Source organism: Alexandromys fortis, unplaced genomic scaffold (assembly GCF_014885135.2).
Source record: "Alexandromys fortis isolate MF-2015 unplaced genomic scaffold, M_Fortis_MF-2015_v1.1 scaffold_22, whole genome shotgun sequence".
Classification (NCBI taxonomy): domain Eukaryota; kingdom Metazoa; phylum Chordata; class Mammalia; order Rodentia; family Cricetidae; genus Alexandromys; species Alexandromys fortis.
This window is the reverse complement of record NW_026067900.1, coordinates 13,033,292-13,061,090: the sequence shown is the minus strand read 5'-3', so window position 1 is coordinate 13,061,090 and position 27,799 is coordinate 13,033,292. Positions and strand designations below refer to the sequence as shown.

The following is a 27,799-nucleotide window of genomic DNA, read 5'->3' as shown; positions in this document are numbered from 1 at the left end:
AATCGGTTTTAAGTGCACCCAGGACAGAGGGAAAAGAAGGTGGAGACGGTGGTGGCTGCGGATGGCATAGAGTGAGGGACCAGGGGTTATCCATTCCGCCGTTCTGAAACTAACAGCAGCTTCCCACTTCTCCATTGTTTTTAATTTAGGAAAGTAAACGTATTAAAGAAATTCGTCAGGATAGGGAAACCCGAGCCCCTTGCCCTCCCCAAGCGGAGGAGTCCGCGGCGGCCTCCCTTGGCAGGGAACCCGGCTGCGGCTGTCCCCCTCTCTCCCTCCCTCCTCCCCGCCCCCGGAGGGGCATTGCTACTACGGCGATCGCCACCTCACGCCGATGGAATGCTCGAAGTATGCACACGTTCCCAAAAGTAGACCTCCTTCACCGCCGAGTAGCATACATCACCCGTGGCAGCCTTCCACCTTCTCAGGCGTTTCGTAACCGAGTAAACTGAGAGCCGGGAACAGCCCTCTATTAAGTAGCCCGCGGCGCGGAGCCTCTTCCCAGTCGGCGAAGGCGGCCGCCGCAGACGCGTCCGCCCTCAGCTGCAGTCAGTCCCCCTGCCTCCGCTCTGCGCTCCAGTCGCCACTCCTGTGTGCTCCCGCTGCCCTTCTCACGCTGGTGGCCGTCAGGTGCTCCCGGGGCGCAGCGCTCTTTCACCGGCCCGGGGGGGTCCCACACGCTGGCTGCAGGACGCCTGCTCCCTTTGTCACCACCGGCTCAGGTCAGTATGGCTTCTGTTCCCCCCTCACCCCAACCCCGAGAGGCCTTCCCCGAAGATAACTGGAAAAAGTCGTTTCTTGCTAGTATCTTAACCCGGGCCAGGCAGAGCGCCCGGCTGGAGCTGGTTCGCTTTGGAAGTGATTGGTTTGTGTGCCTGAGATAGATCTGCGGAGCAACAAGAAACTTTGCGATTTCTTTGGAGTTTTGAAGGGCGAAGGAAAGATGGCTTATTCCGCTCTATTTTGTCCATCTGCAGGGGATTGTCCCCTATAGACGGTGTCGCCTCCCTTGAAGTGCATGGGCTGCGTAGGTCGTTCTTTATTATCTGGTGATTGCAGCTTTGCCAGGGTTGCCGGTTTGCAACATGGGCACAGGACATTGCACGAAAGCGAACAGAAGTTCTGCACGCGCGGGCAGAATTACTCGGAGGGCCAATGGCAAGCGCTCTGGCGCGGGGAGGTTAGGAGCGAGTGGCATTTCCAGATGCTCCCGGGAGCGGCCCTGGCTTCATCCTCTAGTGCTTTCAACGGGTTGGTGGGTTAGGCTGTTTTTTTTTCACAGCTGCTGAGACATCCTTTTGGGCTTCCCCTGAATGCATTGGGATTAAGTCCTATTTAGGATCAGAGGGACCCCTGAGACGGCTTCTTCTCCAATCCCTGGGTGTAGAGACTGGGTATCAGCCTGTGAGGATTTCGCGCATTTACAGAGCTATGCCAAACAAGACCTGCGTCTGGCTTCTTCAGCCACCCTCCCTTGACCAGTTCGGATCTCTGGTATACCTTCCCATCCCCAACTTCAAGGTTGGATGGAGTTTTCTAAGGAACCATGGAGAGGGTTGGGGGCTAGGGGGAGGAGAAATGAGACAGAACTCGTCCTTGGCTAACTAAGGTCAAGATTGCAGTTATAGAAGAGGCACGTGGCGCCTGGAATCTAGGTGGGCCCATGGAACATGTGTATGGCTGTGGGTGCGTTTGAAAAAAAAAATAACTTGAGAGAGTTAAGGAGTTGGCCTTTTCCAGCAAGGGGTGGGGGAGGGGCGAGTTGTCCAAAAGGGACCAGTTCCCATAGCGCCCCCATTCCTGGCAGCTGATGCTTTTTCATTCATGAGGGGGAAGTGAGGGAAATCCTACTGCCACGTAGGGGCGGCCGCTTTCAGCCATCTCTGACTGAGAATGCTCAATGAAGGGTTGCTAAGCACTCCGATAAATGTTTTGGCTAAGAAGGAGAGAGACGCTTTTCTTTAAAACATATACGGACGGAAATCTTGGCTGGCTAAGGCGGTTGAGTTATTCATCGGATACCCCAATGAGAGATGATTCATTCTTGATGCTGAGTCAGGAAGCCGATAGGTGGCGCACTAGACTCAGATAAACGCACTTCCAGGACTCAAGTTTTTGTTCGGCTTATTAACAACTCCCCCCTAAAAACTGCACACAGATTTTTGTGAGCATATTGGCACACTTTAAGTCTTCGTGAGCCCAACCGCCAACTTCATTCCAAATTATTATATGAACATCATGGTCAGGTGATGGCAACAATGGGCCAGCCATGGTTATTTATTTATTTATTTATTTATAACTAATGTAGGAAAGGGTTAGAATGTCAGAGTTGTTAATTAGGAAAAAGACATTACTAAAATCCCCTAGATCGCCTCGCCGCGCCAAAATTTTAATCTTGGCTTCATAAAAAGGAGCTCTGGGCAATTTGGCATGCCTGCTCATCAGACATGTAAAATGCAATTTACACTCAGATGAAGAAAGGTTCCCTAACCTGCGTGCCAAAGATTTGGAAAGGCATGGTTGGAGACTGTCAGCTTCTTTTCTCAAGGAGAACCCAACCTTTGGCTTATTTTTGGATTCCCAAGCACCAGTTCCCCTCCCCCCTTCATTTGTCTCCAGGTCTATGGTGCCACCTTACAGTAATGTGTGTACCTCTGAATCCAGCCCCCACTCCGTGTGTTTGTGTGTGTGTGTGTGTGTTCGGCCACAGGCACCTTCTCAGTCCAGCTCATTGATGGTAACTTTTGTTTCTGGATTGGGACTTAGACTATTAGGACAGCCCATTAAACAGCTGCCGTGTGTGTTCCGGGAAACTACAAAAAGAAGAGTAGGCCTCTTGACCATTAAAGAATTAACAGAGTTGCAAAGTCAGGGAAAAGTCAGAATAGAACCTTCTTGCTCTGGAGCTTATATCAGTTGTAACCTTCCAGCATTAAGAACTAGTTAAAAACAAAGATGAGTTATTGAGGATTTTAAAACTCTAAGAATGTTTAGAAAACTGACAAAGGTATTTTGCTTCTTTCTATTGTTTTGACTCTCTTTACGATGCATTTTAGAGTTGGTTTCCCCCTCTTCTTTGGTAAAGGGTTCATCAGATATAAAAACAGCATAGTTATCAGAAGAATTGGGTTTCAGTTGGGCCTTGCATATCCCTGTATAATCTATTCCAGACCTTAAAGACTTGCATAGCTTTAGTCAGGATAAACTGAAGAAAACAGAATAAAAGAGGTTTATTATTCTTTCCAAATTATCTTGGGACCACTAAAGCACAGTTACCTAAAGAGTTCAGCAGTTAGGAAAAAACGGTCAAATGAAATCCCCAGCTGGAAGAGACATTTGCCTGAGTCAGGGATAAAAATCGCCTCTAAATAATCCATCATCCTGGCAGGATGAAGCCATGTGCGGTCTGGTCAGGCGTTCACAGAGCACAGTACCCCGGAGAAGAGTACCTTCTTTAAGCCAGAATTTCCTACTAGGTCCCCGATTAAACCTATCGGCTCCACAATAGGCCCATTATGTGCTGGGCTGGCCGCCGTTTTTATGATGGCAAATTTGACTGGGTTCTGGACCATGTTTAGGCTCCTGTTTGACCTGTCCCTGGCCTGCTCAGGATGGGTGCTGATGGATCACTGCTTCCTCCTGCAGATCCCTTCATGAGGCTGTGAGCCTGAGGCCAGAGCATGCAGACCAGGCTTCCCCGAGCGCTGGCCGCCCTGGGCGTGGCCCTACTCCTGTCTTCCATTGAGGCAGAAGGTAAAATGCTTTTACTTTCTCTATGGCAAGTGATACTGAAGAATTCAAGAAAGGAAAAGGCTCTCCTCTCTTCTGCTTCTGTGGCTTGCTCTGTTTCCTCTGCACTTCTCCTGTGCTTTCTCTTCTCCAGAGAAATCGCCTCCTTCTGAGGTGTGTCCGTTTCCAGACTTTCAGATCCGGCTCTGCTGTTCTGCTTCCCCTAGTCTGTACAGTGCTGTCTGGTCTCTGTGCTGGTCGGCAGTGTGCTGTCCACACTGCCCCAGACGCTGCTGCCTTCCCTGAGGACCAGTCCCCTGCATAGGGCAACAGCTGCATCCAGCTCTACCAAGAGGATCCCTGGAAGGCTGGGTACCAGGCATCTCAGAATATGGACATCCTCACAGGATCACCTGGGTCGAGACTGTGACCTTGGCGACAGCATGAAATAAAAGACTCCAACACCGCCAGCTCCGTGCGTCTGGGTTTCTTTTCGTTTTCTTCTTGAGCAGATTAGGGGACTCCAATTGGCTCGGCAGACTTTTAGGCAAAGGATCCAACTGTCAAACTGACTGTCACTTGATTTGGTGGGTAGCGGAATGACAAGCAGAAACCAATACCTAGGGGATACCCACTCAATCAAGGGACTCTGTTGTTGGTGTTTGGTTCCAAAGTCTCTAAAGCATGTGTCCCAGAACAACCCAGCTCAGGAGGATTGGCTCTGGGCCAGGGTTTCCAGCCTGGAGGCGGCTGCGAGCCGGGCACCCCCTTGGCGTGCTCACCCTTGCTTGGCTCAGGAAGACCTGGCCGCGTCTGACCTCAACGCCTTGGCACTAGGTGACCAGGGACACCACAATGCAGCTCCGAATTGGCTCCTTGTGACCCTGCCCTCTAGAAGACTTCTGTTAAACTTTTAGCCTAATTTTATTTTGTTTGGTGCGCTTGATGCTTTAATATCTTAGTATTTATTGATGAAGCCACTTCTAAGTTATGACCTCACCGGCTCTTTGAAACTATCATTTGAGATTTGGCAAATTTATCATATTCTGCAATATTAATGAGTTACTCTTAATTTTTTTACCCTCTCCAATGAAATAAACACCTTTAATGAAGTTAGGGAGGAGACATCCGTAGCCTCTGGAAATTCCAGGGTGGAATGCCCTGCTTGTAGAGGGGTAGGCATGTAGGGATGTTTCTTGGCAACCCTGATTTTTTTTTTTAAATGTTCTACTTCAAAACTGTGGGCACAGAGAACTAATGTTAGGAAAAGAAAGAGTCCCCAAATGTGTAGCTGGTCTAAGATTCAGAGATGCTTGCTGGTCCGGCCCACCTGATGAGGAAATACAGAGGCCACCCTGGCTTCCTGAAGGAGTTTTTGGATGAGGTGGCCTTGCAGTAATCTTTGCTGTGTCGTCAGTTAGGAAGGAATTTTATTTGAGAGGCTTCTGGAAGCACTACTAAAGATATTTTTAGATAAGTCACTGAAGTGGCCCGTTTCTTGCTCATTAAGAAAATGGTTCTTTGGAAATAAACGTTTTGAGAATTCTCCAGTATAGGGTTAGGCTGGAGATACCGGTAAGTGGAAAACATGGGTTCTGAACTGGCAATGACCAGTCAGCAAAAGACGGTTAAAAACGACATTATACTATGTGCCTTCCTGATTATTCCCATTGTTTCTCATATTTTATCTTATGACCTTGTATTAATTTTCACATGGTGTAGTTCTTTCTTTCTTAAACTCTTGCCTTTTGCTCTCTTAAGTCAGTATCTTTTAATAAGATTCATTTTTGAATTGTTTTCTGGTTTGGCAGCGTCATACAGAAATATGATTCACACTTAAAAGTCATATATCTAACTTAAACATTTTTTATAGTCATATAAAGAAAATAAAGGGATGAGGAAAATTGATTTTTATGAAAGGTTTTTAACATAATGCTATTGTTTCAACACATAATCGATAGAAAAACTATAGGCCAGCTCCTCTGCACTCTGGGCTAAGTTTTGGGAGCTGGGCATGCGCTTCCCACTTGCAGCCTTTTCATTTTGGACTGGCCACACTTCAAGGGCTCAACGGCCACAGGAGACTCTTTGCTCCTTGTTGGGCAGCTCAGCTCTGGTGTTAACTACCAACTAAGTGGCCCCAGGAGCCTGTGAAGAGCTAACAAAATTTGTGGCCAAAGTCTTACTGAAGACGTTGGGCTAGAAAATATATTTTTTCCCCCCTGAAATCTCTCTGTTGGGGCGTTTCAAAATTTCAGCTTGCCCCTCTGTTTGCAACCTTCTGCTAAGGTAGCCAAGGCTACTTTGCTTTCTTTTGTTGACTCATATGTTCTTGTAGTCCTATGGTTCCTGGCTCTTTTTAATATACTTTTTTATATGGTAGAAACACAGTTTTTTAAATGTTAATCTAAATTATTTTGAAATTTGCATTTAGAAACCATGATAATAATTTTCCACATTGCCTCTATTTGCATGATGAATTATATTTCCATGCTAATTTACTGTGTCCAATAGATATAAAGGCAAAGACTACTTTCTTTTTTGGCCTTAAGTAATTATTAAATCGACTAGCAAACTTTAATCTTTCCAAGTGCTCTGTATGACCTAGAGTGTGTGCATTAGGCTGGGATCATGTATATTAATAGGTTTTTAGATAAGTTAACTTTGCATTAAACAGTCAAAGGTCAGTGTTCCTCTTTCCTTTATCTAGAGTTTGAGATGGACACATATTTTGTGAAATACAGAGTTTTAATTTTTGTAAGTTTTATTTATAGTTTATAACATAATAAATTATTATTATCAGTTCATTAAGGATTTAAAGTCATGCTTTAACTATTTCTGTGTCTAGATTAAGGGACTAATTTAATATATATTTCTATAATTCTGTATCTGACATGCAGCAAAACATTCATACCAGAGAACATAGATATCATGTATTCTGACTGTTTTATTTTCTAAATGAGGAAGTGAGAATTCCTTAAGTTGATATATTTTTTTAAAAATATTTATTTTTATTTTTGTGAATTGGTGTAAGGCTATGAAATTCACTGGAACTGTATTTACAGACCATTGTGAGTTGCCCCATGTGTGCTGGGAATTGAACCCTGGTCCTCTTAACTACTGAGCCATCTCTCCAGTACCTCAAGTTGATATTTTAATGTTGCTATTAGATATTTTGGCTATAAAATATTATATTGTACCCATCTATTCATCTAGCCACCCATTCATCCACCCACTCTCCTACTCCCTCCCTATTCATCCTTCCATACAAATACTTGCCATGGTTAATTCTTGGATATAGATTCTTGTTGGGTGCTCCAACTGGAAAAAAAGGTTATTTTTCCTTAGAACAAGACAGACACACTAGTTTTAAAATTGTTCAAACAATAGTGTGAAGTTAATATATCAAGTTCTACCTATACCTACATTGGTGGTACAGTGGTGAACATAGCTGCCTTCCCAATTCTATCTATATTTGAGTTGCAGATGTCAGCACGCCACATGTATATTACTGCACAGCCACAATTTATTCTAACAGTGACTTTGAGAGAATAGAAAATCTGTATATATTAACAAGTACTGTGTGCTGATCCTAACGTTTTTGACTGAAATATTTCTTCTATTTATTTTTAATCTAATGTGATAAAAATGATATAGATTATAAGATAAAATTGTTGTTATCTATGAACTGTACTTATTTTTTTGAATTTAATTTGTAGATCACATCACAGATTACAAGGCCTATAGTTAGGTTATTATTAATACAAAAGGAAACAACAAGTAAAATGTCTACATGTCTGCACGTTGTATAGAAGACACTGAATAATTTTTACATAGTTTGATTATTTCTACCATGTCCTAAATCCTACCAGTATGTGTAACAAAAATCTCATCTTAAAGATACTTTTATATCACAGTATTTTGATAACAAAAACATCCTGTTTAATTATAAAATTAAACTACCAGTTACAGATACCTAATGTTTCCTTTCTTTCAGGCACCAGATTGCTAGTTATAATGTTAATTCTGTTTCCCTTGTCTTGGCTATGGTGGCTTGCATTTGCAAACCATATGTAGTCAGTTAGTGCTTGTACAATGCTAGCTTCAGCATTACTTTTGGGAACACCTAGGCTCTGCGACAATGTAATAATGGTGGTTGTGAATTAATGTAAAAAATTTTCCAAATCCATAAAGACAAATATGTGTAATGATTTAAATCAATGTAGGTCATACCGTCACACCTACTTCATTTTTTTTTTCAAAATGATAGCTCCCAAGCTTTGTAAACGAAATGACAATCTTGAAGGGCTGTATGTTTGGTAAATTCAATGAGAACAGCGGGGTAGGTTCTGGTTTTCACACGGATAGGTCATTTTTCCTACTTTTGAATCCCGTGTGCCACATCTAACTTCCCACGAGCACCTTAAAATCCTCTAAAATGTTCAAGACTTTTCCCCCCACAGTCATTTTTTCAGTCTATCTGGACTCCTGGTCACTTGGATATCAACAAGGTGGGCCGCTGCTGGCCTTCAGCAGTTTTAACCTAATGTGCGCTGCTTCAGGCCTATTTCCTCCAAGGTTGGTGGTACTGTTTTTCCATGTACTCATTTTTAAAAAGCTGCTCAGGCCATTTGTGTCTGCCTTTGCATTAAATTTGTCCTGAGCCATTGCTATCGGAACAATATTTTATAATGATATTCTTAATACCCATCGTCCTATTAACATCTGTTGCATGCTTGTTACATATACTAAGTGATGACTTCAGCTAAACGTTGCAATACGGTAACAGACAGAAGAATGCTGAATGATTAAGCTGTGCATGCAGATTAATCGTCCTAATCTCACTGCCTGTGTATGGATAGGAAGAAAGTAACATTCGTTCTTCTACTAGCGGAGCCAATAAAAATAAAGACCTCTCCTACAGCTGGAGGTGGCGGTTTATTAAAGCAGATGTTTGCCTAATCAGTCCTGTTTCCTTCAAAAATGTGCCATGAATGTTAAAGACAGCTAATCTAATCCCCGTTAAATTCTGAACCGTGTCTCAGAGCCATTACCGCATTTCGATTGACTTTCATAAAATTCTAAAGGGAGATGGTACCCTCTTAAAACAGAGGTAAGCCACCCCACTCAGAAGACGTGGTACCCGTAGACTAAGGTATTTAAAGTAGAATATGGTTGGAAATCATCTATTTTATGGAACTTGCTTCAAGTGTAAGGATTTTCAAGGCGTCGACCATGCACTGACAGTGAGTCAGTATAAGGCTGCATGAGGAGGCATGACCATCGCTGTAGAGAATATCATTATAAAATATTTCAGGAATGTCTTTGTGTAACGACTATTGTACATGGAAGCTGTTGTTCATTGTGGGAAACTAAAAATAAGCCAACATTTCATTGACACATGCATGATGCTGTACAGTTTTGTATGTAAGCTGTTCCTTTCCGTACTTCGCAGTTATTTCTGTCATTGATTTCTCCACGTTTTTATACAGTCATGTCTTCCAATGCTGATCCTTCATCACTGTGTCCCCCAAGTTCTGTAAATAATTTCCCATAAATATACATTGATGTTGTCTTTTCATAATTAATCATTGTTTTGTAGAGGGCCATCCTGGCATTTTAGCTTAAAATGCTACTTCTAGTATGGAGTAGGCCTACTACCAAGGCAATGACTGTGTTGGTTTATACCTTGGGAGCACAGAAAATTGGTGTAAACAGGCAGAATATGGTTTTATAAACATCTCTAGTACTGCTTATATACTCATAAATTAACATCTCATTTTAATATTTGCCTGCATTGATATCAATACACACTTCGTGTATATTTTCTTGAAAGACATATTTCACTTTTTTTATGATTTCACCTTTCCACTCAAATACATTTTTAAAATCCTCTGCCCCAGACTGAGATTTATCAAACAACAATCATCAAAGCAACAACGCGGAAATTGAACCTAAACCATCAGTGATTTTCTTTCCACATTATAAAAATGTATGATGTCACTGTTCTAAATTAACATCCATGGTTGTAAGCAGGTTGTGATTTGGCATGCTTGTTCAAAGTGCACTCAGCATGTATTGAATTTCCTTAATCGTTATGTGAATTGTTTGCATATGTGGTTATTATATGTGATTTCATTGTTCTTGTATCCAAACACATTTCTATTCTGCTTGATTTTGCTGGCCATTCTTGAATGACCTAGCAACTCAAGAATCAAGTGTTCCGTGCTGTCTTCTGTAATTTGTACACTTTCTGATGTTTTGTCATATCTTGTCAGCTTTCAATTTTATTCTGATCCAACAAGATATTTTTTATACTTGTTGGAAACAAATTTATGCAAAGACAACTTTAGTAAGCTTTGCTCATCACAATTCTTCATTAATATATTAACCATTTTCGGACGCTGGAAAATGCAACTAATTTCAACTCTCTTTTTGCAGTTGACCCACCTTCCGACTTGAATTTTAAAATTATAGATGAAAATACTGTTCATATGTCATGGGAGAGACCATCTGATCCAATTGTGGGTTACAGAATCACGGTGGACTCTACAACAGGTGAGTTCTGAGGTTTTGGGACAGATATTGAGTTCATACCGTCTGTTTGCCTAACTTCACATTTAATCACAAGGAGGGCAAGAATAAGCAAGCCAGAGGGATTTGGTTGATGTCACCTGGTATTTGGGGGACTCAGGGCTACAGAGTCCAATCCTCATATTTATTGTAAGCAAAGCGAAGTAAAACAGAACTTCTTTCAGATGTTCTGTTTTTTTATTGGTAGTGTTAACCATGTTGCCCAAGTGTGGAGAACCAACGTCTAACAGATGGGAAAGTGACTATTTGTATTGCCTTCTATCTGTATTGAAGATATGAAATCTTTGGTTGGCAATGAATATGGCCATTGCCCGTATTGCTAACCACTTGAGCTGTGCTTTTTCACTCTCTGACCTTTAGAATACCAGTGGTTTAAAATGCTTCCTCATAAGGGAGCTTTTAAAAATAGGTAGTATGGCTAAAGAACTGAAGAAGGGGTAAAAACTCCCCCCTTTGCTGTTTCTCTCTAAGTTCCTTTGGTCAATGGCTTCGTCTATTTTAAAGAATATTCTAAACGAGCCCAAATAGGATCCAGCCCATTTCTAGATACTGGAATATTGGCTTCCAGTCTTCAAAACAGGCATCACAAAGATCCAATCTAATATATCCCCAATGTCCTCATGTCCCATGGTGCTCTGACCCACATAGATACAGTACATGGCCTATATAGATATCAGGAGCATTTCTCAGAGTTTTCTTGCATATGCTACCTTTCTTCATTATGCTTTGTGAATTATTTTATATAATTTAGTATTAACAGACACGTAGTCCATAGGAGCTATCATGCTTTCTTATTGAACTGAGAGTTAAAAGAATCTAGATGGAAGTACACTGTCATTATGTAAGTAAATACTCAGAATATGATATCATGACATATATGGTACCCAATTTAATAAATTCAGAGGACTATTGGTACCTAGAAGAGTATGGTCCAAATTTGAATATGGTTCTATTTTTCTGTTCTCTTCCAATTTATAATTTAAAATTGAGTTACTTCCTGAGTCATATTTTATTTATAACTTGTTTTATTATTTCATGTTTTTAACAAAAATGATGCTATATTTTTGGTCTGATAGTCTAATGTACCTTGAACTTAGAGGAATTTCAAACTTTTAAAAAGTATTGAATGTGATTGTCAGATAAAGGCAAGACTATTGTAAATATTGGGTTTTCTAAAAATGCAGCATCTTCTTTTTGGAAGATAGTTAAAATGTTGGGATGTCTTGGCAGAGTACATGGCAAAACTTTCAGTGATGGGGATACATGTAGACTTCCTTTGTCATATGTTATTATTGGGTTGCATTCATATTTTTCTTTTTGTATTTACAGAGGGGCCTACTAAAGAGTTTACCCTTGCAGCTAGCACCACAGAAACTCTATTAACAGACCTTGTTCCTGAGACAGAGTATGTGGTGACTATAACTTCCTATGATGAAGTAGAAGAAAGTGTGCCAGTTATAGGTCAACTGACAAGTAAGAGCACATCCACATTGGAGCACTTTCATAATATCATTATATCTCTTCCTTCCCTCCTTTTTATCCTTTCAGCCCCAGCCAATCCCCTTCTTCCAACTCTGTCCATGTCCTCCCCACTATCAAATTGATAACCTCGTTTTTTGACTATAACTCTAACATAGATAACATGTATATGCATTTTGCAGACAATTTTCCAACCTCAAATTTAATCTCCTATTATATAAGTAACATATCAGCACCCTTGACCCTTGTTATTAGTACTTACAAGCAATCCATTCATGCTTTTTAACCTTGGTCTCTGGAAGTGGCAGAAATGTTCTGAATGAAAATGATTTGAAACACCAAAATTTTCAAGCGATGAAGTCTTTTTGAAATATCTTGGACATTTCATTAAATAACTTATTAGTAAGGAAATTGTTGTTTGTCATTCTAACAATCTGGGCAAGACCAAACATTTGAAACACAATATCAAAGAACAATGTATATGTTCTACACACACACCCATACACACACACACACGTACATATATTTGGTAATTTCTTTTGTTAATGATGGGTTTTTGACTCAGTTCAAACAGGTGATCCAGCAAAGACAGGGGAGAAGAAACCTGGGAAAACAGAGATACAAAGTGAGTTTTTTCCTATACTTTTGCTTGCGATTTGTAGAAGTTACAAGTGTCCTGCCGTAGATGTTCTAATTATATATAAAGCTTGATTATCTTCTCTGTATTAATAGCTATAAGCTTTCTCTAGAAGGAGTTAGTGAGACGAGAGAAATGTATAGCTAAATAGTTATAAACCTTGAGATCTGACCTTCTGGCTAATATGTCCTCCTAAGACAAATTATAGCAACAGCTGGTACTTACAGAGGTTTGGGGAAAGACTGAGATGGCCTTAGTGCTCAAAGCAACCCAACTGCTATGAAACACACTTTAAGTCTATTTGTATATTGAGCTCATCTCTGGGATATTTCTGAGTTGGCTGATGATGTCAGCTTTCCCAGTCTTTCCAGAGTTCCTGCAACCCATCTCTAAGAAATTGAATGTATAACCAGATGAAAAGCACTTTTATTTAGTCTTGGCTATGAGGCTGTTAGCCTTCTTTTGTCTGACAGTGCTTTGTGTGACTTGCTAGAGCCAACTCCTTAGGAGTTTCTTGGACTTCTGATTTTGTCACTTTGTAAGTTGTCTTTATGACTCAGATTGATCATAAAAACATTATAAACACAGAGGCCTCTTTCTCTGGAAAAATTTCCTCTAGATAACTGTTTATCATTCTCTCTTAGAAGTCCAATAATCTGAAATGGAGTTTCTCCTATGCAGTTACATTAATATTTTCCCAAACTATCAGTATTTATCCTAAATCAAGATATTCTGCCAGATATGGGTTTTAAAAGACTAAAATTGCTCTCTCTATTAAATAGCATACAAAAATTATTTAAGCATGCAACTTGAAATTGCCTTGCACAATTTTCCAGGACCTTTTTCTGCTTCTCTTTGCCAAAATACTTCTTTTATTATCTACCAACTAACTTCAAGGACAAAAACATCTTCAGAAATCCACTAAATTTTGTCTTATAAATGCAGATTTTCATGAAAACCAACGTGCTTCTTTGACCACGGAAGAAGAAAAGATAACGTGTGGTCATAAAAGCACACTGCATTTTAATCCCTTAAGGATACCATGTGGCCATATGGACTCTTACATCAACAATATTTCCTCTTAGAGTTTAGTAATGGAGGTCTTAGTTGTCAAATTTGAATATAGAGATAACGAAGAAAAGATATTTTGGCTACTTTGTGTGACTGTATGTGTAGACTACCTTGACTATAAACAGACATTTATATTGGGAAATATGACAGACTATGAAATATTTGTTCTTCTCTTCAACTTAGACTGATCTGCTTAAAGAGCACAGATTATATTTCCTTGTTGATAAGTAACAAGGCAGGAGACACTCATTCCTTGTGTGTCTCCTAGATGTTTTATTGAATCTTCATTTGGGGAAGTGTAAAAATGTGGTTTAGAAATACAGGTCGGCAGGGTGCATGCTGGGACTGCGTTCTCCTGGGCAGTGTGTATCGGGTGTCTAGTTATTTCTTTGCACAGAATGTCTTACCTAGCAATTTAAGGACATCCAATCGCCAAATTGGATCTTGGTAACTGAAAATTCTTTGATGTTCTAAGGTTTTATGTTGTCTTATGTGTGCAAATGGAAAATAATGGGTCCAATACATTATAAGCAATAGAATGATTTGGAATATTTTTTGCAATGTTAGCCTGTGTTTTTTAAAGGTGGACTGTTCTAACTATTTAAAAATATGTTTAATGTGTTACAGAGTGCTCGGTCAGTGCCTGGACTGATTTAGTCTTTCTAGTGGATGGCTCCTGGAGTGTGGGAAGAAATAATTTCAAGTATATTTTAGACTTCATGGCTGCTCTTGTGTCTGCTTTTGACATTGGGGAGGAGAAAACAAGGGTTGGGGTTGTTCAGTACAGCACGGATACCAGGACTGAATTTAACTTAAATCAGTATTACCGAAGAGATGACCTGCTTGCTGCAATTAAAAAAATACCATACAAAGGCGGCAACACAATGACAGGTATGTTTAGGGAGATTCCTTTATTGTTTAAAATAAATGAGGTGTCTATTTTGGTTGCATAGCAAGTGCCTTTGGAATTAACCTCTTAGGGTCTAACCTTGGCAAAGGAGTGAGAGCCTGGAGTACGTGAGCCTGTTTCTTTTTTCCCTGCAGGGGATGCCATTGACTACTTAGTTAAGAACACTTTCACTGAATCTGCTGGCTCAAGAGTCGGCTTTCCTAAAGTGGCAATAATTATCACGGATGGCAAGTCGCAGGATGAGGTGGATATTCCAGCACGGGAGCTTCGCAGTATTGGAGTTGAGGTTTTCTCTCTGGGTAGGTGAAGTCTGACCAGCCATTTTCTTTCTAGATCTCCTTCATTGCACTGAATGCTTCAGAAGATAAAGGTTGAGTCCTCAAGGAAGGGTGTTGTCAAAAGTGCTCACTGCATTTTATAGAATGGTGTTAAGCCAAGTTGCCCTTGAGTAAAAGTTCTGCTTATCTGTTTCCTCATAAAACTCTTTTAGCATATGGATTAAGTGAGGTGATGTTAACATGCCTCGCCAGCTCTCTACTTTTCAAAGAACATTCTGCCAATGATTCTAATAAAGACCCTCCTTGTATTATCATTAAATGGATTTTATGCATTCTGCATTACATAATACTTGAAGTATTCACAGGGCTCCAGCTCATCCAGCACTTTGGAATAAAACATATTATCTTTACAGATGTCAGAGACAAGTGATGGCACAGTTAAAATGGGGAGCGGGGCTCTCTCTATTAACCATTTGTTTTTCTCCTTGGCTGGTTACTTTTTGTGAAATTGTAAAATCCTTTGTCATTGAACATTTGTTTGCCATTTATCTATCATCTATCATCTACCTATTCGAGATAGGTTTTCACTATGTAGGTCTGGTTGTCCTTGAACTCACAGAAATCTTCTGGCCTCCGCCCTGAATGTGGTGGGATTAAAGGCATGTGTCAAAGCAACTCTGGATTTTGACTTAAAAAGGGCTAATAGTATCTTCAGTTTGAGACTTAGAATTATTGCAAGGAACTTCTTGCAGTTGGTAGGGTTCCCATTTTAACATAGTCTAACCCTTTGCTTTCAAGGTATTAAAGCTGCAGATGCAAAAGAACTCAAACAAATTGCATCCACACCTTCCTTGAACCACATTTTCAACGTGGCCAATTTCGATGCAATTGTGGACATTCAGAATGAGATCATCTCCCAGGTGTGTTCAGGAGTGGATGAACAACTTGGTGAACTGGTTAGTGGAGAAGAAGGTGAGTGCTTGTTTGTTGAGAGGTATTTAGATACCAGAACTTTTTGACAGCAGTTCTTGCTTTACAGGTATTCTAGAGCAGATCTATCTTAACCGTATCCTACAGTGCTTGTCTCGTTTCTGAACTCAAACTGTTAATACAATGGTATTATTTCCTCCATCCAGGGGAAATCTGACAAAATACTTAGTTTCTGTGAAGTTCCTGAACATTGTTTTGGGAGGGTAAAATTTGATTAGACTTAGTTTATTTAACATTTTTAACTTTAATTAAAAAATTAAAATATAATGACATAATTTCTGCTCTCTCTTTTACTCCTCCAACCCTCACATGTTCCTCCTTGCTTCCCTTCAAATTATGGATTATTTTTATTTGTTGTTGCATTTATGTTTGTGTGTGTAGATGCATAAATATATGAGTACAGCCTTTTTATTTATGCTGAATTTGTTTAGTGTTACTTGTATGCATATGACTTCCAGGGTTTACTTGGTATTGGAATAACAGTTGGGGGCTCACCTCTAGGAAAAACTACTCCCACTTTCAGTCTTCCTTAGTTGCCTGTAGTTCTTTGCCTGGGGTGGGGCCTTATGAGATTCCCCTCTTCCACTGATTAGACTTTTATAAAAAAGTCTTTTTGTGCATATTGTCTATCCACAGTCAGGCTTTTCTGGTGTTTGCTTTAATTATTTTATATGTGGACCTAAACTTTGGCAGGTTGCAGACACTATAGCATCCTAGAACATGAAAGACTGATAGCATTGTTTCCATCAACCGCCCAGGGACAAGGGCTTCCCATTAGTGTGTGTTCCCTAATGCATTCAAAGCTTAGAGCTACTTCGAAGATTGGTCCATTTGCTACTTCCACATCTGAAAGGTTTTCCCATTTCACCAGTTATTGCTTCTAAGTACACAGAAGAGAGGGCAGTCATTGCAAAAGGTATTTTATAAGTATCTATTTGAACCCCGAAAACCCCAATATTTTCCCATGGTGGTCTTCCTCTCACTGTGGGAATGGACAAGGGGTTAAGTATAGTTTCCATGTGGTTCCATCTTCAATCATATTTTGGTAAATTCTTTGGCTTTGTTTCTCCCAGGACTTCTCCACGCTTCCTAGGCTCTGAATTCTTTCTTTATCTTTCCTGTAGAATGGCTAACTTTCCTCCACCCCCACTCTGTATTATCACAAAATCCATATGCCCACTTTGACTTTCTTACTTTGAACAGGCTAATTTTTAGTCAAGTGTAGTTTTGTGCTAGCCATGATCAGGCAAAGTTTTTGTTGTGTGGCTGTTTGAACTTCCTGCATGGGTAGCCACGACCACATCACAGCTACGTTCATCTTTTTTCAGGGCCTGTAGTGAGTAAATAAATAATCAACACAGAGAACAGTTTGCCAACATCTCTATTGGGACATGAAAATAAAGACAATGAGTAAAATGCCAAGTTCAAAATGAAAATAGTGGTTTCAGAGGATTAAACATTGAATCTACTTTCATAAGTTTATTTCAAAATTTTTTCTTCACAACCAAATTTTTCAGTGTACTAACTAAAATCCTGGCCATAGAAACCGTTTGTTTTTTCATACAGGTGGATTAGGGGGAGAGGGATCCATGAACACGTTCTGATGTAGACATCATTAATGTGAATAAAGAGAATTGGACGTTCCAATGTAAAACCCAATAGAGCTGTACATTAACAACCACCACATTTTTTTTCCTAGTCGTTGAGCCTCCTTCAAATCTAGTTGCCACAGACGTGTCATCAAAATACATTAGGCTGAGCTGGGATCCATCTCCCAGCGCTGTGACGGGCTATAAAATCCTCCTGACGCCAATGGCTGCAGGAAGCCGACATCACGCCTTGAGTGTGGGGCCTCAGACGACCACACTCAATGTTCGCGACCTCTCAGCTGACACGGAATACCAGATCAGTGTTTCCGCCATGAAGGGACTGACATCCAGTGAGCCGATTTCTGTAATGGAGAAGACTCAGCCAATGAAAGTTCAAGTGGGTAAGTCAGTCATTTGATCAAGGGGGTTGGAATACCACAGTATGGCCTACTAGTCCAGACTTTGTTTCAAACACAGTATTTGCGGTAGTTTTCTTCTCCTGTTGAAGTAGGAGCGGCAGGGCTGCGTCCCCAGCACCCGGCCGCCCGCATGGCTAGCTTATGCCCAGAAATAATTACACGGAAACTGTATTCTTTCAAACACTGCCTGGCCCGGCTAGTTCCAGCATCTTATTGGCTAGCTCTTACATATTGTTCTAACCCATTTCTAATATTCTGTGTAGCCCACGAGCTGGCTTACCAGGGAGGATCTTAACCTGCGTCTGTCTGGAGCGGGAGAATCATGGCGACTCCTCCACCAAGCCTCCTCCCAGCATTCTCCCCTGTTTTCTCCACCCACCTAAGGGTGGGCCTTATCAAGGGGCCTAGGCAGTTTCTTTATTAATAAGAAATCACTCCCACATCATTCTCCCGTTCTTTTGTTTTGGAATGGATGGGGTCTTTCCTGGAGCCTGGAGCTTGGTGTTTTGGTCTAGACTGGCTGGGTAGTACGCCCCAGCATCCGCCTGTCACCATGCCCCCGGCACTGCTTTTAAGGTCTACTTGATTCTTATGTGGGCGGCTAGGATCCAAACTCAGATCCTCTTGCCTGCTCAGGAAGCGCGAGACCCACCAAGCTGCCTCCCTAGTCCTGCAGCAGTTTTTGAAAAGAAGTAGACTTATGAAGAAAGTGAGCTATCTAGAGCTATTTCTATCTTAATTTGATTATATTTTAGTTCACGTTTTTTTACGTGCGGATTTTCTTTCTCTTCACAGAATGTTCACGTGGTGTGGATATAAAAGCCGATATTGTGTTTTTGGTCGATGGTTCCTATAGCATCGGGATCGCAAACTTTGTTAAAGTTAGAGCCTTTTTGGAAGTTCTTGCGAAAAGTTTTGAGATTTCACCAAACAGGGTTCAGATAAGCCTTGTCCAGTACAGCAGAGACCCTCACACTGAGTTCACATTGAAGGAATTTAACAGAGTTGAAGACATAATCAAAGCAATAAACACCTTCCCCTACAGGGGCGGATCCACAAACACAGGCAAAGCAATGACTTATGTCAGAGAGAAAATATTTGTGCCTAACAAAGGCTCAAGAAGTAATGTACCGAAGGTCATGATTCTCATCACTGATGGGAAGTCATCGGATGCTTTCAAAGACCCTGCTATAAAACTCAGGAATTCGGACGTGGAGATCTTCGCAGTTGGCGTAAAGGATGCTGTTCGCTCCGAGCTGGAAGCCATTGCCTCTCCTCCCCCTGAGACCCATGTGTTCACAGTGGAGGATTTTGATGCCTTCCAGAGGATATCGTTTGAACTCACACAGTCCATCTGTCTTAGAATTGAGCAAGAGTTGGCAGCTATAAAGAAGAAAGGTTGGTAGATTTTGGAAAGTTATTTTGCCGTGAACAAAGTTTCCCAGTTCTAAAACCCTGGGTAGGATTCTTCTTCGATTCACTGGGTACAGGGAAACTTCCCACTGCTGTTGAAAACCATCAAATTTAGCATATTTGGGTCTGACACATAACTTTCTCCAGGGTATGCACATCATTTCTTATTTGCTGAAAAAGATTGTTTACCCAAAGAGTCATGAGCGTTCCCTCCCTAGATCCCTGGGGGAGTTCAGGACCCAGCTCCATCACACTGTTTGTCATAGCCAATTAAGCAACCACTTACTGAGTTTCTACTGTGTAGCTACAGATCCAGGTCCTGTGAACCTAAAGCAACTAAAAGTCTTGAACCTTTGGATTCTTTTTGTGCATTTTCTTTTCTTGTTTTGGGGCTTGATTCTTCACATCTGGAACTCGCTATTCTTTCTTCTTGATGTGTCTAAATTCTGCTTCCCAATGTTTAATTAGAAATATTATCTCCTTTCTAAACTCTCCTTCAGTTTTCTAGTATATGACATATTTACACATTTGTCTTTTTTTGTGAGTAACTTTATACATTCCCGTCTCTCTTGCTGGTATGTCTCCCAAGGACGATGTGCAGTAAGCATTGTCTCTTCTTCTGATCAGTTTAATGCATGTTCAGTTTCATATGATTTTGAAAACCCTTCCTTTGTAGATGTGTATATGTAGTTGTATGTGAGTGTGATGACGGGCATGCACATGCCATGGCACGTGTGTGGAGGTCAGAGGCCTCAGGTGTTGTCCTTGACTCCCACCTTATTTGAGACAGTCTTTGCGGCTCAGTCTTCAGGCTGAGCTCTCTTGACTCCAGACCCTCTTCTTTTGCTGTGGAAGCACTGGGGTTACAGAGGAACCCCACTGCACCCAGATATACATGGATTTGGGGCATTCACACTCAGTCTCCTCACACTTGCATGACAAGTGCTTTCCACACTGAGGCTCCATCCCAGTTACTATAGTTATTCATATGGCAGAAAATGCCTTACTGTTACTTTGAAATATCTGCCTACCTGTCACTAAGGGTTAACATGCAAGGACCAGGGTGACTGGGAAAATTGTTATGGTTCATTTAAAATCTGCTACTGTTTAGACAGACACTTGTGGGGGAACATTTATCTCATTACTGTTTTGTCTTGAGAAGCTCAGAATTCAAGTTCCATTTTAATCAATTGCTTCCTTTGTATAATATCATCACTGTTGTGGAGAGTCAAGGAAAATGACCCGGACATCCTTTTAAGAAGGAGGCCTTCTCTCAGCGGTCATATGCTTGATTCTCAATGACCCTGCTCCCAAATCAATATCAACAATTTCAGAAGCACAGAGGCAAGGGGTCTATTTTTATTCTATAGATTTAAAAAATTCAGTTATTTCTTTTTTATTCTTTTAAACAGCGTATGTGCCACCAAAGGATCTCCGGTTTACTCAGGTGACTTCTAATAGTTTCAAAGCTGAATGGTCTCCTGCTGGAGAAAATGTTTTCTCATATCACGTTACATACAAGGATGTCGACGGGGATGATGAGGTCACAGTGGTGGAGCCATCTTCAAGCACCAGTGTTGTTCTCAGCAACCTGAAGCCGGAGACCCTGTACTTGATCAATGTGACAGCGGAGTATGAGGATGGCTTCAGTATTCCCCTGACTGGAGAGGAGACCACAGCTGAAGGTACGGTGCGGTCTTCCACGTTTGCTCAAAACCTTGGGATTCATTAGATAGCAAAGTTATAGCATGAATAAACCACTTGCTTTTAGTACATGATAATAAAATGGAAAACAAAACGCTTTTCAGCCATTTTAGTCAATAGGTGAACATTTCACGAAGTGTATTGACCTTGTATAGCCATCATTAGCACCATCCATGTGCTGAGCTGTGTATAACCAAAGCACTGTAGCCATAACCAATCTCTATCTCCTAACGCTCTGCTCTAAGACTGTCATCCAACTTTCTGTTTCTTTGGATCTGACTATTGTAAGCCCTTATCCAATGTAATCATGTGATGCTAGTCCCTTTGTCTGACTTCTTTCACCTGGTGTAATTCCTCATCCATGTTGTAGCTTCTGTCAGAGTTTATTTATTTATTGAAACACGGTCTCACTATGTAGCCCTGGTTGACCTTAACTCTCTGTGTAAATCAGGTTAACCTTAAACATACAGAGATCTGCCTGCCTCTGACTCCTGAGTGCTATGGTTGAAGGCCTGTGCCACCATACTTGGGCAGAATTTTATTTCTTTATAAGGATGAATGCTGTCTCATTGAATGACTGCACCATGCTCTGGTTATTTATCTATTTAGGCTGTTCCCACTTTTAGCTACTGTGAAAAACGCTGCTGGGATGTGAGTGACTTAATCCTACTGGTGTCTGAGATATATCATCTTTACTGATTAGAGCTGAATACATTTAGGCATAATTAATTTCATTTGACATTTAGTCTGGCCAAGGAAAAAAATTAAGATACGGAAACTACTCTTAACATTGGAGACAGTGATTACAAGAGATGTGGCTTCTTTTCCCTGTTTTGATTGGATGCAAGGGAAAGAATCCAAAGGGCATCATGAGAAGTTAAGATGTACAAGAAGAACTTGCAGAGAGATCCAGCATTTATTGCATACCTTACTGATACAGTTAGGGAATATCTTTGTCGCTAAGACATTTTTCAAAGAAGATTGATAATTTTCTTTTGTACAAGATAGAGAAATAGTTATGACTGTAGGCCAACTGAAATATCTAACACATTTTTTGTGTGTTTTTATAACTTAGATATTTGCACTTAAGATATTTCTGCTTTTTTGTTGATTGCTGATACTGCCTAACACAGCTCAAGAAGAAACTTGAGTCTGACAGCTTTTAAAAACTGAATAAATGATACATGACTTTAGAAATAAAATTAAAAAGAAATTAAAAAAAACCAAAAAGCCTGAATGTGAAGCAGTCTGCCTAGCTGTTGAATTAAATTTTCCTATTTACTTCTAACATCTTCTGGTACAAATTGACTCACTGTTTGTACTGATGGTTTTGCATTCTCCCAGAACACTAAGGTTTGACGCTGTTGGGTTTTATTTCAGCCCTCTCTTCAAACAGAAGAGAACAAGTACAGTTTTCTGTAGTAAGAGGTGGAAGGCACATGAGACAACTATACTATTAGTCACTTTAGGACACTAACCTAGCAATTAAACTCCTTAAAAACTGTTGTGTTTTCTGTACTTGGTTTTATTTTTATTCTTTTAATAGGCTGAAAATCTACCATGCTTACAAATACATTGACATTGTTTGCTTTTGGCCACAAGGCTCTGTTTTCCTCTGTAATATTACTTATAGAGTTCTTTTTATTATGACTTCTTTACATAAAAATAAACAGCAGAAATAAACACACCACATTCTCACTTTTTGTCTTAAAAAAAGAGGAAGAAGAAAAGGGAGTTTGAGTGGTAGTCATAGATACTCAAGTTTTTAGACACTTGTGACCACAAAAGAGCTTGATGCCTGTCAGGTTGTTGCTTTTCACAAAATTGTGACATCTAAATTTTATTTGTAAATAGCCAAGTTTTGACATTTAACATCTTAATTGAGCGGGTGGTTTTTGAGCCTGTACTAGGTGTCATATGCTATACTAAATGTTTCCCGTGAATTATCTTATTCAGATATTTTAATAATCTAATACGTAGTCATGTTTAACTGCTGAACAATCTGTGGCTCAAATTATGCATCTATTAAGCTTCAGAGCCAGGATTCACAGCCACTAGTCATTTGTTTTGACTAATTGGTCTTTTTTCTTGATATAGTCAATGAATCATAGATAGTTTGCAAACTACAACTTCTCCCCTTCCTTCCTTCCTTCCTTCCTTCCTTCCTTCCTTCCTTCCTTCCTTCCTTCCTTCCTTCCTTCCTTCCTTCCTTCCTTCCTTCCTTTTTTCCTTCCTTCCTTTTGTCCTTCATTCCTTTTTCCCTTCCTTCCTTTTTCCCTTCCTTTCTTTTTTCCTTCCTTCCTTCCTTCCTTCCTTCCTTCCTTCCTTCCTTCCTTCCTTCCTTCCTTCTTCCTTCTTTCCTTTCTTTTCTAGGGAAAGGATCAAAGTCTCACTATTTAGCTCTAGCTAGCTTGGAACTGGCCATGTACACCAAACTGGGCTTTAAGCAACAGAGATCCACTTGCCTCTGCCTTCCGAGTACAGGGATTAAAGTATACAACCACTGCACCCCGCTATTTCTTTTACTGATGGATTTTTCTTTTTCTTTTTCTGTCTGGAGTGAGCTAGCTGTGTGTTGAATTTTTCTTTTTAAATTTTGATACATTCATTTTACTTTTGTGCATTTGGGTGTGTTTCCTGCACATGTATGTACCAGGTGTGTGCAGTGCCCTCAGAGGCCAGGAGATACCCTGTAACTGGAGTAACAGGTGGTTGTGAGCTGCAGTGTGGGTGGTGGGAACCAACCTGCGTCCTCTGGAAGAGCAGCCATACTTTCAAGCACCGAGCCATCTCTCCAGCCCCATGATTGCTGACATTTTAAGTAAACTTCTAATTCTGTTTGTTGGCCGCATACAACCACATTACATTGCAGCTGTACCTCAATGAGTTGAAAACTCGATGACTTCGAGTTCACCATTATTGAACGTGTTGTCCATATACACAGTCTTTTTTCTTGAGCATGTCTACCAAACATAAAGTCCAATGGTTTTCTCATTTGAGCTCTTACTTGAAAATTTATTTGAAGATCCTAAGTCTGTGCTATACACATTGCAATTCAACTTTGAGATTTATATGTAATGATATTCATTAAGTGCTTATCACAGACTTCCCATTCACATATATGTTTTTCCTCTACAGTAAATGACCATACAAATAAAAAAAATATTTGCAGAACGGCTTCAGAATCTATTTAAGATCTGGCTAAACAAATATTGTAACCAGAATGCTTACAAATAAAGCTGGCCCTGGAATTTAGTTAGAAAAATACTATAATTAATGTTCAAAAGCAAGTTTTTTGTACTCACATAAAATCGGCTAGCTTTAAAACAGAATTATGCATTTTTAAATTTCAGTAAAAGGAGCACCACGAAACCTGAAGGTGACAGATGAGACTACGGACAGTTTTAAAATTACCTGGTCTCAAGCTCCAGGGAAAGTCTTAAGGTATCGAATTATATACAGACCAGTATCTGGTGGAGAAAGCAAAGAAGTCAGTACCCCAGCCAATCAGAGGAGGAAAACACTGGAGAACCTGACGCCAGACACAAAGTATGAAATATCTGTCATTCCTGAATATTCCTCCGGACCTGGCTCTCCACTGACAGGAAATGCAGCCACCGAAGAAGGTAAAGGAAATACGCGGATCACACGGAAACAACACACATTACTTGGTTCAACTTATGGGAAAGCTTTAAGGAGAATATTTTATATGGCAGATTTTACACAAAAGATTTTTTTCCTTTGAGATAGAACGCATATATGTGGCCCAGGCTAGCCTCAAACCTGTGATCTCTCTATCCTACCCTCCTAAGTGCTGGGATTGCAGAAGTATGCTACTATGTCTGACTTCTGTGGAGGATTTAATTTGTATAAGCACAGAAAAGGAATTCGATGCCATTTGCTCATTGTTTACTATTGTGTAGGACCCTATTTAGCAAAGCTTATATTTTGTTAGTGAGGCAGTGGTATATACTGCCAGAGTCATTACATAGAATGTAAATTTGATATAACACATATATAAAAAATGAGTGTTTTCAAGTCATTTTTAAAAAACTAAATAATGCCTTTTGCTACTATTATCTTTTTTAATGAAGTTAGAGGGAATCCAAGAGACTTAACAGTTTCTGACGCTACAACATCAACTCTGAAGCTGTCTTGGAGTGGGGCACCAGGAAAAGTGAAGCAGTATCTTGTCACATACACCCCAGCAGCAGGAGGTGAAACCCAAGAGGTCACTTTGAGGGGAGAGACAACCAACACAGTGTTGAGGCGACTGAAGGAAGGGACAGAATACGACATATCTGTGACAGCCTTGTATGCGTCTGGAGCTGGAGAAGCCCTTTCTGGTAAAGGAACAACCCTTGAAGGTAAGTAATGTCCCGTGTTCCAGAAAATCTTGAGTCTGTGTTTAATTCTTCATGAAGAAGCTGGAAGTGCTTTTAGAGAATGAAATCTTGACTGTGTAGTCTTTTTTTTTCTTAAAAGGAACACGTATAGCCGGGCGGTGGTGACGCAGGCCTTTAATCCCAGCACTTGGGAGGCAGAGGCAGGCGGATCTCTGTGAGTTCGAGACCAGCCTGGTCTACAGAGTTAGTTCCAGGACAGGCTCCAAAGCCACAGAGAAACCCTGTCTTGAACCCCCCCCCAAAGGAACACATATTTAAGATGAATACTATAAATCAACCTACTATATATAGATAGAGCGAGAGCAACTGCCATAAAGACACGGGCTGATGCAGTGAAGAACATGGACAATACTCAAGGGAAGGGAGCTGGGGAAACTTGTCATCTGAGGAGCTTTCGGAGGGTTTGTGGCCATGACTCCATTTGCTATGTGGGGGCCACTCTCTGACTTTAGTTATGCCCTTTTCATAATTGCTTAAGGACTATGAAACCACATTATACTATTTTACATTACTTAAGCAAATTGGTAATTAGAAAAAAGTTAATCGGAAGTACATTATGAGTGCAAAAAAAAATTAAAACAAAACACTGGAGTTGGGCAAAATGTCCAACATTAGTTGGATCTAATAGTTCAGAGGCCTTCTTCCCCATTCCTTGCCTGATGTTGGTAGGGCTAGTCTGTAAGGAACTAGTGCAGGGAACTACAGTTCGTGTGAGTAAATGTTTACCATAGCTGCATCCAGTCTGAGAAATGGTATTGCATAGCCATTCACCCCATCTTTTAAAAAATAATTTATTTATTTGTATTTTTATGAACATTGTTGTTTTGGCCTGTATATATGTCTGTGTGAGGGTGTCAGATCCCCTGGAGCTGGAGTTACAAACAGTTGTGTACTGTGATTTCCGGGATTGAACCTGGGTCCTTTGAAAGAGTAGTTAGTGCTCTTAACCACTGAACCATCTCTCTAGCCCCCACCTCATCCTGATTTTTTTTTTAAAAAATTAAAGCATCCTTCACCAACAATAATGTACTAGAAATCTCACATGGCAAAATGCACTTTGTAACCTTCAGTAAACATTTTCTTGTTCTGTAATTTTTTTTTAGTTCAGATAGGTAGCATAATATTTATAAATTTATAACTTTATACATAGAGCAATAGCCAAATCATCTGTGTGTGTGAGTGTAGGCACACACACACACACACATACATACACACACACACACACATCTACATGTATTTGACCAGAAACTGTTTCTGAGGAAGAAGCACAGGAAGTAAAATAAATAAATAAATAAATAAAGCATTGTTTCTCATTTGTTGAGGAGGAAGAGAGCTAAATAATTTGTGAACTCGCTGAAACTAAATTGTGCCGATCAAAGACGTCTTTGTCTCTTTAGTGGAGCTCTTGGCCTATCATGAAGATTACAAAAGTGCTGTCCTGCTGCTTTTATGGACATATTTATTCTATTGTGTTATGTGTGGTAAACTTGACGAGTCTGTGAAAGTGTAGTTGTGGCTAGATTAGTAGAAGATTTTTGCCCCCGCTTCTTCCATTTCATTTTATTATACCAGTTCAGCCAAATCCACATACCATGTACAGGAATAGGATACGACGGTGAATGTGGGGAGTGGAAAGCCCAGAGAAGAGCCAGGCAAATGCTTTTGAGGGCTGCTGTTTTTCTAATCTGTTCTCTCCTGGGAGAGGAGGTGGTAAGAACAGACCTTGAAGGAATGCTTCTTCTATCCAGGGCCTGGAGTCAACCAGCAAGAGCTTTCTGCAGGTTAAAAATTTTGCAGATTATCTCGAGAACATGTGGCTTTCAATTCAAAGAACAAAAGTTCTACCTTATTCTTTTTTTAGAATACCTTGTATGGTCTACAACCATTTCTAGCCTGAATTTCTTTCCTCGCACTTTTTCCTTTTGAAATGCGGTCGGTGCTCTGAAAATTTCCCCTGTCTCTGGAAGAGAGATTTATTAGCACTGGCACCGGGGAAGTTCATGGTTGGCTTAGGACTGTTGTGTGATAGAATCACAAAGGCAGAGTTTATGACTATTTCAGATCCGAACTTCAGAGGAATCTGACCAGAAGCCATTACGTTTGATTTATATTGTCCCCAACTGCCGTTGTTGTCATTAAAGTAGATAGACTTAATGTAATTAAAAACGCGGCTGTGCATGCAAATGTACTTTACGTCTGGACAGAACTCTTAGCACTGACTGTTGGGACGTGACAGAGAGGGCAACCTGCTTTGATAAATCTAAGTGAATAATGCTTCGCTTTGATTCAGGGATTCGCCGCAAAGGCATGGGTATATCAGTTTGGGAATAGTACAACTCTGTTTTTGAGTTTTGAGTATTTTCTAGCTATGGAAACCATGCCCTTTCAGGATTTCCTTTGTTTCAGTTGCTGTAGCAACCTGCTAGTGCCTGACCTATGGATGGCTCCCTACAGATCAAACCAAGTTGACTCAGCTGACATTTTGTTACAGTGAGTTCGTCAGCACAGTGCAGGGGTTCTGCCGTATGCACAAAGCCATGGGCTTCTCCAAGGTGGACTAAACAAGGCTTCTCTGTTTTC

The 27,799-nt window shown here is 40.5% G+C and overlaps 1 protein-coding gene across 3 annotated transcripts in view; it reads left to right on the top strand.

The window, feature by feature from the left end:
• Positions 1 to 374: 374 nt before the first annotated feature.
• Col12a1 (collagen type XII alpha 1 chain) overlaps positions 375 to 27,799 on the top strand; it is a 107,610-nt gene continuing 80,185 nt past the window's right edge. For 2 of the 3 annotated variants that reach the window (XM_050126312.1, XM_050126319.1), the window contains exons 1-13: positions 375 to 722; positions 3,646 to 3,753; positions 10,171 to 10,287; positions 11,653 to 11,796; positions 12,368 to 12,427; positions 14,138 to 14,401; positions 14,555 to 14,719; positions 15,497 to 15,670; positions 17,388 to 17,678; positions 18,492 to 19,094; positions 20,522 to 20,794; positions 24,167 to 24,439; positions 24,908 to 25,180. In XM_050126312.1, the coding sequence (XP_049982269.1) occupies positions 3,681 to 3,753; positions 10,171 to 10,287; positions 11,653 to 11,796; positions 12,368 to 12,427; positions 14,138 to 14,401; positions 14,555 to 14,719; positions 15,497 to 15,670; positions 17,388 to 17,678; positions 18,492 to 19,094; positions 20,522 to 20,794; positions 24,167 to 24,439; positions 24,908 to 25,180 (2,710 nt within the window). In that variant the 5' untranslated portion in view covers positions 375 to 722; positions 3,646 to 3,680. The remainder of the gene's footprint in view (positions 723 to 3,645; positions 3,754 to 10,170; positions 10,288 to 11,652; positions 11,797 to 12,367; positions 12,428 to 14,137; positions 14,402 to 14,554; positions 14,720 to 15,496; positions 15,671 to 17,387; positions 17,679 to 18,491; positions 19,095 to 20,521; positions 20,795 to 24,166; positions 24,440 to 24,907; positions 25,181 to 27,799) is intronic. The other variant, XM_050126328.1, reaches the window with a different exon arrangement.